This window comes from Portunus trituberculatus, chromosome 34 (assembly GCF_017591435.1).
Source record: "Portunus trituberculatus isolate SZX2019 chromosome 34, ASM1759143v1, whole genome shotgun sequence".
Lineage (NCBI taxonomy): Eukaryota > Metazoa > Arthropoda > Malacostraca > Decapoda > Portunidae > Portunus > Portunus trituberculatus.
The window spans coordinates 5106817-5118434 of record NC_059288.1 but is presented as its reverse complement, the minus strand read 5'-3'; the positions used below and the strand labels follow the sequence as shown (position 1 = coordinate 5118434).

Below are 11618 nucleotides of genomic sequence, written 5' to 3'. Positions count from 1 at the left end.
CTCTTCAGTACGATAATAAAGCGATAAAACACCTTTGAAAACCGCAGAATATCACGTTAGCCTTTGAAAACAACCCTTATGCAAAATAAAAGCTATAAAACACCCTTGAAAACCCAACATACCATCATAAACACTTGAAAAAAACACTCCTTATGTTAAAAGAAAATTAAAAACACTCTTGAAAACCAAACATACCGTAATAAACCCTTAAAAAAAAACACTATGCGAAACAAAAACGAGAAAACACTCTTGAATAAACCCGAACACATCATCTTAACCATTCAAACACAGTCATGATGGGAGAAGACAGCGTTTGAGGACACAGGACACAGAGGGACAAGAAGGGAGGGAGTGAGAGAAGCAAGGAGTCAGGGAGGGAGGCAGGAGCACGTGGGAAGCATCAGTAAATATGCAGGCAGTGTATGGCTCGCTGTGTTGGCCCCCTTCATTACTGGGCATCTGATTGCAGGCTTCGGGTTGTGTTTAGAGGAAAAATCTAACCTCTCCAATGGCTATCCGATTACAAGGCGGGGCGAAATTTATGATACAGAGAGAGAGAGAGAGAGAGAGAGAGAGAGAGAGAGAGAGAGAGAGAGAGAGAGAGAGAGAGAGAGAGAGAGAGAGAGAGAGAGAGAGAGAGAGAGAGAGAGAGAGAGAGAGAGAGAGAGAGAGAGAGAGAGAGAGAGAGAGAGAGAGAGAGAGAGAGAGAGAGAGAGAGAGAGAGAGAGAGAGAGAGAGAGAGAGAGAGAGAGAGAGAGATACATTCCACTTTACAAATAAATGAATAAAACCAACACGAAAAAATTGATAGATAGACAAAAAATAAATAGACCAGGAAAGAAACATCAATGAGAGAGAGAGAGAGAGAGAGAGAGAGAGAGAGAGAGAGAGAGAGAGAGAGAGAGAAGGAAGGCACCGTAGTTAGAATCTGAGGAGCACAGGGGCGTCTTGTTTCAGCTCCGGCCCCTTCGTGGTACGCTGAGTGGCAGTTGGTTCTTTGGCCTTCACCAGCGTCAGGTTGGACAGAAGCTCCAGGAACCTGCAGAGGAGAGATGGGATAGATAGTGTGGCTGGCTGAAGATAGATGGATTGACTAAGAGGTCGAGTAGTGAATGCCAAATTTTCTCGTGTTTCAAGGCAGTGTTTGGAAATTGGTGTAGAGTAAAAGAGAGTGAAAATGGAAAAGTTAGTGGATGAATATATAGAAAGAATGATCGAGTGTGTAGAATTCTCTGCCATAATATTAACATGTGGAAACTGATATTAAGGCGAAAACACGGAAAGATTGTGTTCTGTGTTAACTAAATGATTGACTGATAGATAAGTGAATAGATAGATAGATAGATAGACAGATAAACAGATGATTAGATAGACAAGGTGTAAACAAGAGATAAGTTGTCCCTTTAAATTTCCTGAAAAAAAAAAGAAAGATAAGATTTTACACTTTTCCTTTAAGTATCCCCAACCACCACTACCTCTCCCCTCTCTCTCTCCTCTCCCCCTCCCTCTCCCTCTCTCCCCCACCACATAAGGGTAACTGATGGAAACCACGACGTATGAGGGAAAATTTTGTCTTTCAAGTGAGGGGGAAACTTGATACTGTGTGTGTGTGTGTGTGTGTGTGTGTGTGTGTGTGTGTGTGTGTGTGTGTGTGTGTGTGGCTTACTTACATACATACATACACGCACATGTAGATAAACATATACGTGATAGATCAACATTGCATAGATAAACACAAAGATACGTGCACATATGTAGGTTAAACACACACACACACACACACACCACAGAACTATACTCGTACACTTTCAAGGTTATAAACTCATACACATCTCCCCTTTTTTCCCTTCCTCCTCCTCCTCCTCCTCCTCCTCCTCCTCCTCCACCTCCTCTTCCTCCTCCTCCTCCTCCTCCTGTGGGTGTTAGTGTCGCCGCAGATAACAAGAATTAGGCGCCGAATCTCCGTAACTCCTTCCCTTGAATAAAGACTCCGCCACCCAGACATTTTTAATTAATGTTGTCCCCTGATAAGAGAGAGAGAGAGAGAGAGAGAGAGAGAGAGAGAGAGAGAGAGAGAGAGAGAGAATTTTTTTTGGTTTTATTTTTTATCAGATTTTTTTTTAATTCACATCAAGTTTTTCTATTTTTTTTCTTTTCTTTTAATGTTTTCTTTCCACTCTGTTTACTTTTCTCTTTACTTTCTTACTTTATTTCCTTTTTAATGACTTCACTACACCTTTCTTCTTAAAATTTCCTTCTTACTTTTCATTCTTTTTAATATTTCAGTGCATTTCTTTATTCTCCTTTAACAATATCTCCTTTCCTCCTTTTTTTTTTCCTTCGGTGGCCTCCTTTCTTTCTCTCTCTCTCTCTCTCTCTCTCTCTCTCTCTCTCTCTCTCCCAGTCTCCCCCCCCCCTGACCATCCCAAGCTTAGACATGGCACTGACAGGCACTTCCTACTCCCGGGCGGTGCCACCAAGTCACCGTGGCACTTGTACTTAAAAGAGGCTTATAAATTTTTCTAAATAATGGTGCCTCATTCCCCACTACCTGTTTGTTATCCTCCCCTCTTGTCCTCCCCCACTCTCCTACTCGACTCTCTCTCTTCCAGTCACACTAAGTAATGCCTCTCTCTCTCTCTCTCTCTCTCTCTCTCTCTCTCTCTCTCTCTCTCTCTCTCTCTCTCTCTCTCTCTGTCAGAACCCTCCCTCCCTCTTTTCTCTCTCTTCTCTTTTTTCCCTCTCTCTCTTTACCTCCCTTTGCGCATACAACCCAACCGTCCATTATTTCAATCCTCCTCCTCCTCCTCCTCCTCCCTTCCTCCTCCTCCTCCTCTTCCTCCTCCTCCTCCTCCCCTCTTTTCTTTATACATCATGATTCATCTCCTGGCTTTTATATTTCCCTCCCTCATCCTCCTTCTGCCCCTCCCTTCCTCCCTTCCTCCTCCTTGTTCCTCCCCTCCGTCGGCGCCTGCGCAGGAGGGGCGGGGCGCTGCGGGTGCTCACTTCCATCTTCATCACGGGCGACAAACTTGACTTTTCCTATTATCACGTGTTGTTGTCTAAGGAAGTAATTACAGATGATGTTTACGACTAGTGGCTGGTGTAGGTTAGCTGGGAGACTGTGATGAAGTGTGCCTCTCTCTCTCTCTCTCTCTCTCTCTCTCTCTCTCTCTCTCTCTCTCTCTCTCTCTCTAATTTCTTGTGTGTTTCCTAATTTTCTTCTGTTTTTCTCTTGATTTCTTAATTTATGTGTTTTTTTAGTATTTTTCTTTACTTTCTTTCTTCTTTTCTTTCTTTGTCTTCCATCTCTTCCGTGTCTTTTAGTTTTCTTTCTTCTTCTTCTTCTTCCTTGGTTTGTTTGTTTGTTTGTCTTTTTTTTTGTTACTTGTCTCTAGTTTGTCTTTATTTTTTTTCTTCTCTTTTTTTCTTTCGTGTCTTTCGTGTTTCTTCGTTTTTCTCTTACCTCTCCTTATTTTTTTTGTTTATTCTTCTTTTTATTGTTTTTTTTGTTAGTTTCTTTACTTTTTTTTTTTTGCTCGCTCTTTTTTAGTTTCTTTCATGTTTTCTCTTTTTTTTCTCTCTCTTTTTTTTTCCTTTACTTTCCTCCTTTATTTTTTATTGTATTTTGCTATTTTCTCTACTTGATTTACACACACACACACACACACACACACACACACACACACACACACACACACACACACACACACACACACACACACTTCCCTTTAAATCTCTTTCAACCCAAATCATTAACTATATAGACTTCAATCCTCTTTTAAGTCACTATTAAAAGTGTTTAAGGGACCCCATCACCTCCTCACCCCCCCTCCCTTCACCTCCACCTTGTCCTTTTAAGGGTAGAGAAGGGGAAGTGAGGGGAGAGAAGGGGAGTAGCGGTGAATGTGAATATTTTTAAAAGGAGAGGAAGTTTGATTTTTCTTTCTGAGGGGAAATAGATTTTGGGATAGATTTGACTTGTAGAAGGGAAAGGAGGGAAGGGGAAAGATGCTATGGAGGTAGATGAGATGTGGAAGTGTCTCTCTCTCTCTCTCTCTCTCTCTCTCTCTCTCTCTCTCTCTCTCTCTCTCTCTCTCTCTCTCTCTCTCTCTCTCTCTAGTATGTGTTTTCTCCTTTTTCTCTTTTCCTAGGTGAGAGAGCGTGATTCTGAGTGAGTGAGTGAGTGAGTGAGTGAGTGAGTGAGTGAGTGAGTGAGTGAGGGAGTGAGTGAATGAGTGAGTGAGTAAATGAGTGAGTGAGTGAGTGAGTGAGTGAGTGAGTGAGGGAGGGAGGGAGGGAGGGAGGGAGTGAGTGAATGAGTGAGTGAGTAAATGAGTGAGTAAATGAGTGAGTGAGTGAGTGAGTGAGTGAGTGAGTGATTGAGGGTAATGAGATTAGAATATGAATTACTTAACATGAAAAGATACATTCAGTGAAGACGCGATTTAATGAAGGAAGGATCCATGGTCAGGTAAGTAGAGTGCTAATGACTGAGCGGTGAAGGTGCGTCGGCTTAATTACGATGAATACAGGTGAGGTGATGAGAGAGTACAGGTGACGATGGCAGGTGTGAGCTAATGATCCATAGGTGCGTTCAGGTAGACAGGTCAGCGTCTTAGTGGACAGGTCGCGGCGTTTCCTCACCTGTTCATGTCTCCATTTGGTTAGGGAGTGTGTGTGTGTGTGTGTGTGTGTGTGTGTGTGTGTGTGTGTGTGTGTGTGTGTGTGTGTGGTGGAAACAAAATAGGTGCAAGTTGAGATCGAGAGTGCGAGGAAAGTTTGCACGGCGTCTTCATTGGACAGTAAAGAGAGCGGCGTGTGGAGGCGTGTGCCGTGCGGTGAGGGGTGAGGGGGTGAGGGGATGAAGGGCAGCAGGTGTGGGCGAGGGCAAGCCGCAGTCCAGTACTGACCTGGAGTCCTCGAGGGGCGCGGTGATTTCCGTGAGGGTGACGCTGTCCTGTTGTTGGGCGGCGCCGCTCGTGGAGCCCTTGCGGAAAGCGAGGGAGCCGTGGGCGATGCGGGACAGGGGGCGGGACAGGCGTCGCGGCGACCTGGGTGGCGAGGTGGGCACCAACGTGGTGGTGGGGCTGAGGCGGCCCGGGGAGGACGGTGAGGGCGTGTGGGGGTAAGCCTGAGTTGGGGAGCCCTCGCGGGACTCCACCCCCTGGCTGGCCTGCGTGTGGGCGTCGTCCTCCTGTGGCGCGACGTGGGTCACTACCACCTCGGGTGCCGACCGTCGTCGCGGGGTGTCGAAGGGCGCCTCTGTGGGCACGTCCACGGACAGGGCTCGCTGCCTCCGGGGTGTGTCCGCGCCCCACAACGTGGCCGGAGCTCCTATCCCAGGGGACGCCTCGCCACTCTCGCCGGACACCATGGAGTGTTCAGACTCGGTGCTGCTGTTGGCCTGCAGTGAGGACTCCTGCTTGTCTTGCTGCTGCTGCGCCTGCTGCGCCTGTTGTTGTTGTTGCTGCTGCTGCTGGGCAGGGGCGTGCACAGCGTCCGCTGCGGCCTCACTCTCTGTGGCACGCACCTTGAACATGCCGAACAGCATGGTCAGGCGGCGGGTGCGGGCCTCCCTGCGGCGTGCGGCGCGGGCCAGCAGCACCACTGTGGCATGGGCCAGCTCTCTCTCTTGCCGACGTTGTCGCCGCGCCACTACCTGCGCCTCCTGCACTAGGCGCTGCCGTAGGTGCGGGTGGCGGAACATTATCACGCTGGTGGCGGTGGTGCGGGGTCGCCGCCACCGTGCTGCCATGGGGCGGGAAGCGGTGGGGGCGTGTGCGGGACTCAGGCTGGCGTGGGCTGCGGGGGCCGGGCGGAGTGTGGGCGGCGCGGGGTCTTGGGCTCACCTGTCATAATGGCCGGAGTTTTAATGCACTTCCTCGGCCTGCAGGTAGCGGGGCGCGTGGCCGCGCGTTAAAAACTTGAGGTTGAGTTATCACAATATCCCATCTCGGCGAATTGAGCGCTGCCCAACTTGTCCATAGAGGCTAATGCTCCACTTCCGGTCCAGCGCGGCGGGTTTTGGCGGCGGGTTAATGTTGGCGGTGGCGGTGGCGGCGGCAGCAGTGGCGGTAGGTGGCGCGGTGACGTCAGGCGAACTGAGGCAGCCGGTGCCGCCTCTCGGGAACTTTCCTCATTGTTCCTCGTCAGCCTCCCGCGGCACGGCTTTGTGCTGACAGCTGACGTCACGTGCTCCAGGTGCACGGCGGCGTACGGGGCTGCTGGCCGCTGCTGGGGCGTCCTAGCCAGGACGGCCCCACCTTCCAGCTAACAAATTCTTGCCGTGACAAACGAAACAAATTAGGACGCGGCGTTGGTCAGCTGGGAAGGGGCGGCGAGGGCTGGGTGCGCGTGTGAGGGAGAGTGAGGGGCAGGGAGGCAGAGGACGGGGAGGCAGGGAGAAAGGGAGGGATGACGCTGGAAAGCATGAATCACAACACTCCCCTCGCCGCCCCGCTGTCGCCCCGCGCTACCCCGCGCCGCCCCGCGCCGCCCCGCACACTGGCACGCCCGCACCCACACACACTAGCGTCCGCTGCCTGGCCCGGGCCGTGGGCCGCGCTTGGCCTAGTTAGTGTTGGGCTGAAAAGTTCCCAAAGTTCCAGGCGAGCGGGGGCGGGGGCGGGGGCGGGGCGGGGGGCGTGGGGGGCTCGGGAGCACGTGCTTCTCCCTCCCTCCTGACGTCACATAAAATCAATACAACGCGCGCCGCTTTGTTACAAATGCCTTTCGTTTGCCGTTAATTACGTGCTTTCCTCGCCATGGGCACATGTACGGCACGGGGAGGACCCCGAAGCTCGGCCGGCACGGCGGGGCGGGGCGAAGCTAGTCGGGGCACTGAGCCGGGGCATCTCATTAATAAGCGGACTCGGACCAACAACAGGACTTCTTGTGCGACTTGAGTTGAGTACCGCCAGGAGGAGGCGAGGAGACCCTCGCGCGGACCTGCTTACCGGGGCCACTCACTCACACACACACACACACACATACACACACACACACACACACACACACACACACACACACACACACACGTCAAGCAGCACCAATCACCACCACCACCACCACCATCACCATCATCGCAACACCCACCACCGTCAACAAAGCCCTGGGAAGCGAACCCTTGCATCACACACACACACACACACACACACACACACACACACACACACACACATGAATAAGTAAACCTGACACACTTCAGACCACGACGCAACTTTGCCTCACGAGAACCCACAATGAAAACGAGAAAAGGAACCAAACCAACGCTGCGAACTTGTGCATGCGAGGAGGAGGAGGAGGAGGAGGTGGAGGAGGGGTAGAAGGAGGAGGAGGAGGAGGTGCAGGAGGTAGAGTAGAGGGAGAGGGAGAGAGAGAGGGGCCAGAGAGAAGGGAAGGGAGAGCGGCAGGCAGCCAGCACACCGCGACTCAACCTCGCAGCACAAGTTTAGTTTGGATCTGGTCGCCATGGTTACCACCTTGTGTTTGGAACATTAAACATTGTAAACCAAGGGAAGTTACGGCGTCCGGCGAGCCACAGCGAGCCACAGCGAGCCACTCACCGCCATGGGACACCGGACACTCACTCACTCACTCACTCACTCACCCACTCTCTTTCATTTCCTTTATTCTCTTTCTCTCAATTATTATTAAATTCTGAGTACCATTTTAACTCATTCTGACTCATCCTTACTCACACTTACTCATTCCTCAAAGGTGTCTTACTCATTATTCAGGGCAGGTGTGTGTGTGTGTGTGTGTGTGTGTGTGTGTGTGTGTGTGTGTGTGTGTGTGTGTGTGTAGGTGTGTGTAGGTGTGTAAGTATGGGTGTTGCAAGGTTCAGGTGTTGTGGGTGGATTTAGGTACCTGGTTCTTCTACTGTTTTCTCTCTCTCTCTCTCTCTCTCTCTCTCTCTCTCTCTCTCTCTCTCTCTCTCTCTCTCTCTCTCTCTTACGGAAAACAAAACTTATTATGTCGGCGTTCATGTCTGGCGTTCTCCTCCCCTCACGTCCTCTCACCTGCTCTCCCCTCACTCTCTCCTCTCTCTCCCCTCTCTTCCCTCTCCCTCTCCCCTCATCCTCCAACTCCTGAGCTAAGGGTTTTTTTTTTTTAGTCAATTCTGGTGACGTAGCATCCTTCTCTCTCTCTCTCTCTCTCTCTCTCTCTCTCTCTCTCTCTCTCTCTCTCTCTCTCTCTCTCTCTCTCTCTCTCTCTCTCTCTCTCTGCTCCACATCTTCATATCTTTCTCCTCCTTACCTCCCTCCCTTCCTCCCTCCCTCCTTTCCATGTCTCTCTCTTACTCTTCCTCCCTTCTCTCTCTCTCTCTCTCTCTCTCTCTCTCTCTCTCTCTCTCTCTCTCTCTCTCTCTCTCTCTCTTCAAAACATTCCTTCTTCTCTTGTTTCCTTCCTTCTGTGTGTGTGTGTGTGTGTGTGTGTGTGTGTGTGTGTGTGTGTGTGTGTGTGTGTGTGTGTGTGTGTGTGTGTGTGTGTGTGTGTGTGTGTGTGTGTGATGAATAACAATACATAACGTGAAGAAGAATGAAAGTTAGAGAGAGAGAGAGAGAGAGAGAGAGAGAGAGAGAGAGAGAGAGAGAGAGAGAGAGAGAGAGAGAGAGAGAGAGAGAGATATACATGGATGCTTGAGATGGTTACACACACACACACACACACACACACAGAGACACACACAGAGAGAGAGAGAGAGAGAGAGAGAGAGAGAGAGAGAGAGAGAGAGAGAGAGAGAGAGAGAGAGAGAGAGAGAGAGAGAGAGAGAGAGAGAGGGGAGGGGGGGAGTCAGTGGGGGCCCATGGGAAATATATGTGACAGCCATGAGAACAAATCTTTGTCTTGGTGAGGCAGAGTGAGGCAGAGAATATGATTGTGAGGTGAGGAAGTTAGTGTGTGTGTGTGTGTATGTATGTGTGTGTGTGTGTGTGTGTGTGTGTGTGTGTGTGTGTGTGTGTGTGTGTGTGTGTGTGTGTGTGTGTGTGTGTCTCGCCTCGTATCTTTATGTTCGTCTTGATGTATAACGCAAATGAATAATGCACTTTTTCATTCACTTTTTCACTCCCTCCTCTGATGAAGTGTGTACATTTATTTCATTCATTTTTTTATTTATTATTATTATTTATTATTGTTTTTTGTTTGCCACATTGCGTCCCACCCCTGTGTATGTGTGTGTGTGTGTGTGTGTGTGTGTGTGTGTGTGTGTGTGTGTGTGTGTGGGGGGTGCGTGGCTGGGGGTGTGTGTAGAAGTGTAGTGATGGTACTTGCTGTTACTAAGAACTACTACTACTACTACTACTATTTATGTCTTCCTTCTATACTTAATTACAATGGTGTTTTATATATATTTTTTTTTTCACCTCATGCTAATGGTAAATGAATCACTGGGAGTCAATGTTTTCCTTCCCTCCACGTGCTTCTGTTCCGACGACACACACACACACACACACACACACACACACACACACACACACACACACACACACACACACACACACACATGCCAGGCCAGGGAAAACATTGAAGAAAAAGCAGAAAAAAAGTATAAACACAAACATACATACACACAAAGGCAGTAAAAAAATAAAAACCCGTAAATAAAACAAGGAAAACATTAGAAAAATCTTACAAAAAACTTAATTAAAACAGGAGCGCAATATGAAGTAAAAAAAAAAAGGATAAAAAAGCAACAAAAACGAGAATAAAACTACAAGAAATGCATGGATATGAATACGATTAAAAGAAAAGAAGAAGAAAAAAAAAGTAGAAATAATGAAGAGACACATCCACGAAAGAAAAAGAAAAAAAGGTCACAAAATATTGGAAACTTTCACTCACGCATCCCACCAAAAAGAAAATAAAGAAAAAAAAAAAAGAAAAGCGAGAGAAGAATAGCAAACGAAATAGAAAAAAAAAATAGATAAATGATAAATAGAAAAACGAATATCAAAAAGAGGAAAAACAATCATAAATAAAGAGAGCAAATAACAAAAGCAGAGACTCCCACCTACCTGGTTTAATTAATGCAGGTAATTTGAGTTAAATAGACTAACCTTTTAACTCTGACCAGGTAGATAAACCCTAAATATATACACAACAACCAGGTAAACAGAGAGAGAGAGAGAGAGAGAGAGAGAGAGAGAGAGAGAGAGAGAGAGAGAGAGAGAGAGAGAGAGAGAGAGAGAGAGAGAGAAAATTACCCTTCCTGTTTTTTTTATATTTTTGATAAGGGGGAGAAGGAGAAGGAGAAAAATATAAGGAAAAACACAATATCTGGTATACCGTGCATAGAAGGGAAGGAAGGTGAAGCAGGTAGAGGAAGAGGAGGAGGAGGAGGAGGAGGAGGAGGAGGAGGAGGAGGAGGAGGAGGAGGAGGGAGACTCTTGATTGTAATTTAGATACTTGCTTCGGGGAGAGAATATAGAGGGAGGGAGAGGAAAGGGAAGAGGAGGAGGAGGAGGAGGAGGAGGAGGAGGAGGAGGAGGAGGGAGAGGAAAGGGAAGAGGGTAAGGTGGAGGTGCAGTAGAAGAGGTGATCCTATATGTGTGTGTGTGTGTGTGTGTGTGTGTGTGTGTGTGTGTGTGTGTGTGTGTGTGTGTGTCAATAAGTTCAATAATGCACTTTCTATTTCGCCAGGTAAGCTCAGGTGAGGTGAACTACCTTCGTATTCACTAAATTGCTTCTGATTTTCATTCATCAGTTTGAGATACTAAGGTAGAAAGCGCTCTCTCTCTCTCTCTCTCTCTCTCTCTCTCTCTCTCTCTCTCTCGTGCAGTATTTGCGTAAGTTTATATAAAAATTAACTTACGTGGCTGCTCAGGTCTCGTGTGTGTGTGTGTGTGTGTGTGTGTGTGTGTGTGTGTGTGTGTTTTCTGTACATTCCTGTGTGATTGTGTGTGTGTTTTCTGTACATTCTCAAGTATGTGTGTGTGTGTGTGGGCGCCAAGCCGCCATGCAGCAGGAGGCAATGCATTTTACATTTTCCATTTAAACGCTTTACTCGCTTCCAATACAAGAAGCAAAGAGGAGGAGGAGGAGGAGGAGGAGGAGGAGGAGGAGGAGAGAGGAGGAGGAGGAGGAGGAGGAGGAGGAGGAGGAGGAGGAAGAAGAAGAAGAAGAAGAAGAAGAAGAAGAAGAAGAAGAAGAAGAAGAAGAAGAAGAAGAAGAAGAAGAAGAAGAAGAAGAAATAGTAGTAGTAGTGTTTTTCCAGATTCTTGACTTACTATGAACGATAATCAAAGTTCCTCCTCCTCCTCCTCCTCCTCTTCTTCCTCCTCCTCCTCCTCCTCCTCCTCCTCCTCCTCCTCCTCCTCCTCCTCCTCCTCCTCTCTTACCCTGTAACTAGTTAGAAGTAGTTATCAAGCAGCCGTACAAGAGCCAAAAGGTCTGTTGTTTTCTTACTTTTCCTCCTCCTCCTCCTCCTCCTCCTCCTCCTCCTCCTCCTCCTCCTCCTCCTCTTAGCCTTAATGTAGCAGGTACCTTATAACTAGGACTATGCTTGTTTAAGGGCCATTTTTATTAGATTATCCATGTTCCGGGGCCTTATTATTGACTTATGCTTCTTAAGGGGCCTTATTATTATTATGTTATCCTTGTTTAGGGGCGTT

General features: G+C 48.0%; 1 protein-coding gene across 1 annotated transcript; it reads right to left on the bottom strand.

Moving 5' to 3' along the window:
* Positions 1-863: 863 nt before the first annotated feature.
* Positions 864-6489, bottom strand: LOC123512764. The gene is made up of 2 exons (XM_045269338.1): positions 4914-6489; positions 864-1039 (listed from the first exon to the last, which is right to left on the bottom strand). The coding sequence occupies exons 1-2, from the start codon at positions 5756-5758 to the stop codon at positions 922-924; spliced, it is 963 nt and encodes a 320-aa protein (XP_045125273.1). The 5' UTR covers positions 5759-6489; the 3' UTR covers positions 864-921.
* Positions 6490-11618: the final 5129 nt, after the last annotated feature.

What these genes read in the sequence shown, in the direction of transcription:
- LOC123512764 (XM_045269338.1), bottom strand. Translation starts at nt 5,758, where the DNA reads ATGGCAGCACGGTGGCGGCGACCCCGCACCACCGCCACCAGCGTGATA. An exon ending in GCGCCCCTCGAGGACTCCAG is followed by an intron (nt 1,040 to 4,913) that starts GTCAGTACTGGA and finishes TCTCCTCTGCAG; the next exon opens with GTTCCTGGAGCTTCTGTCCA.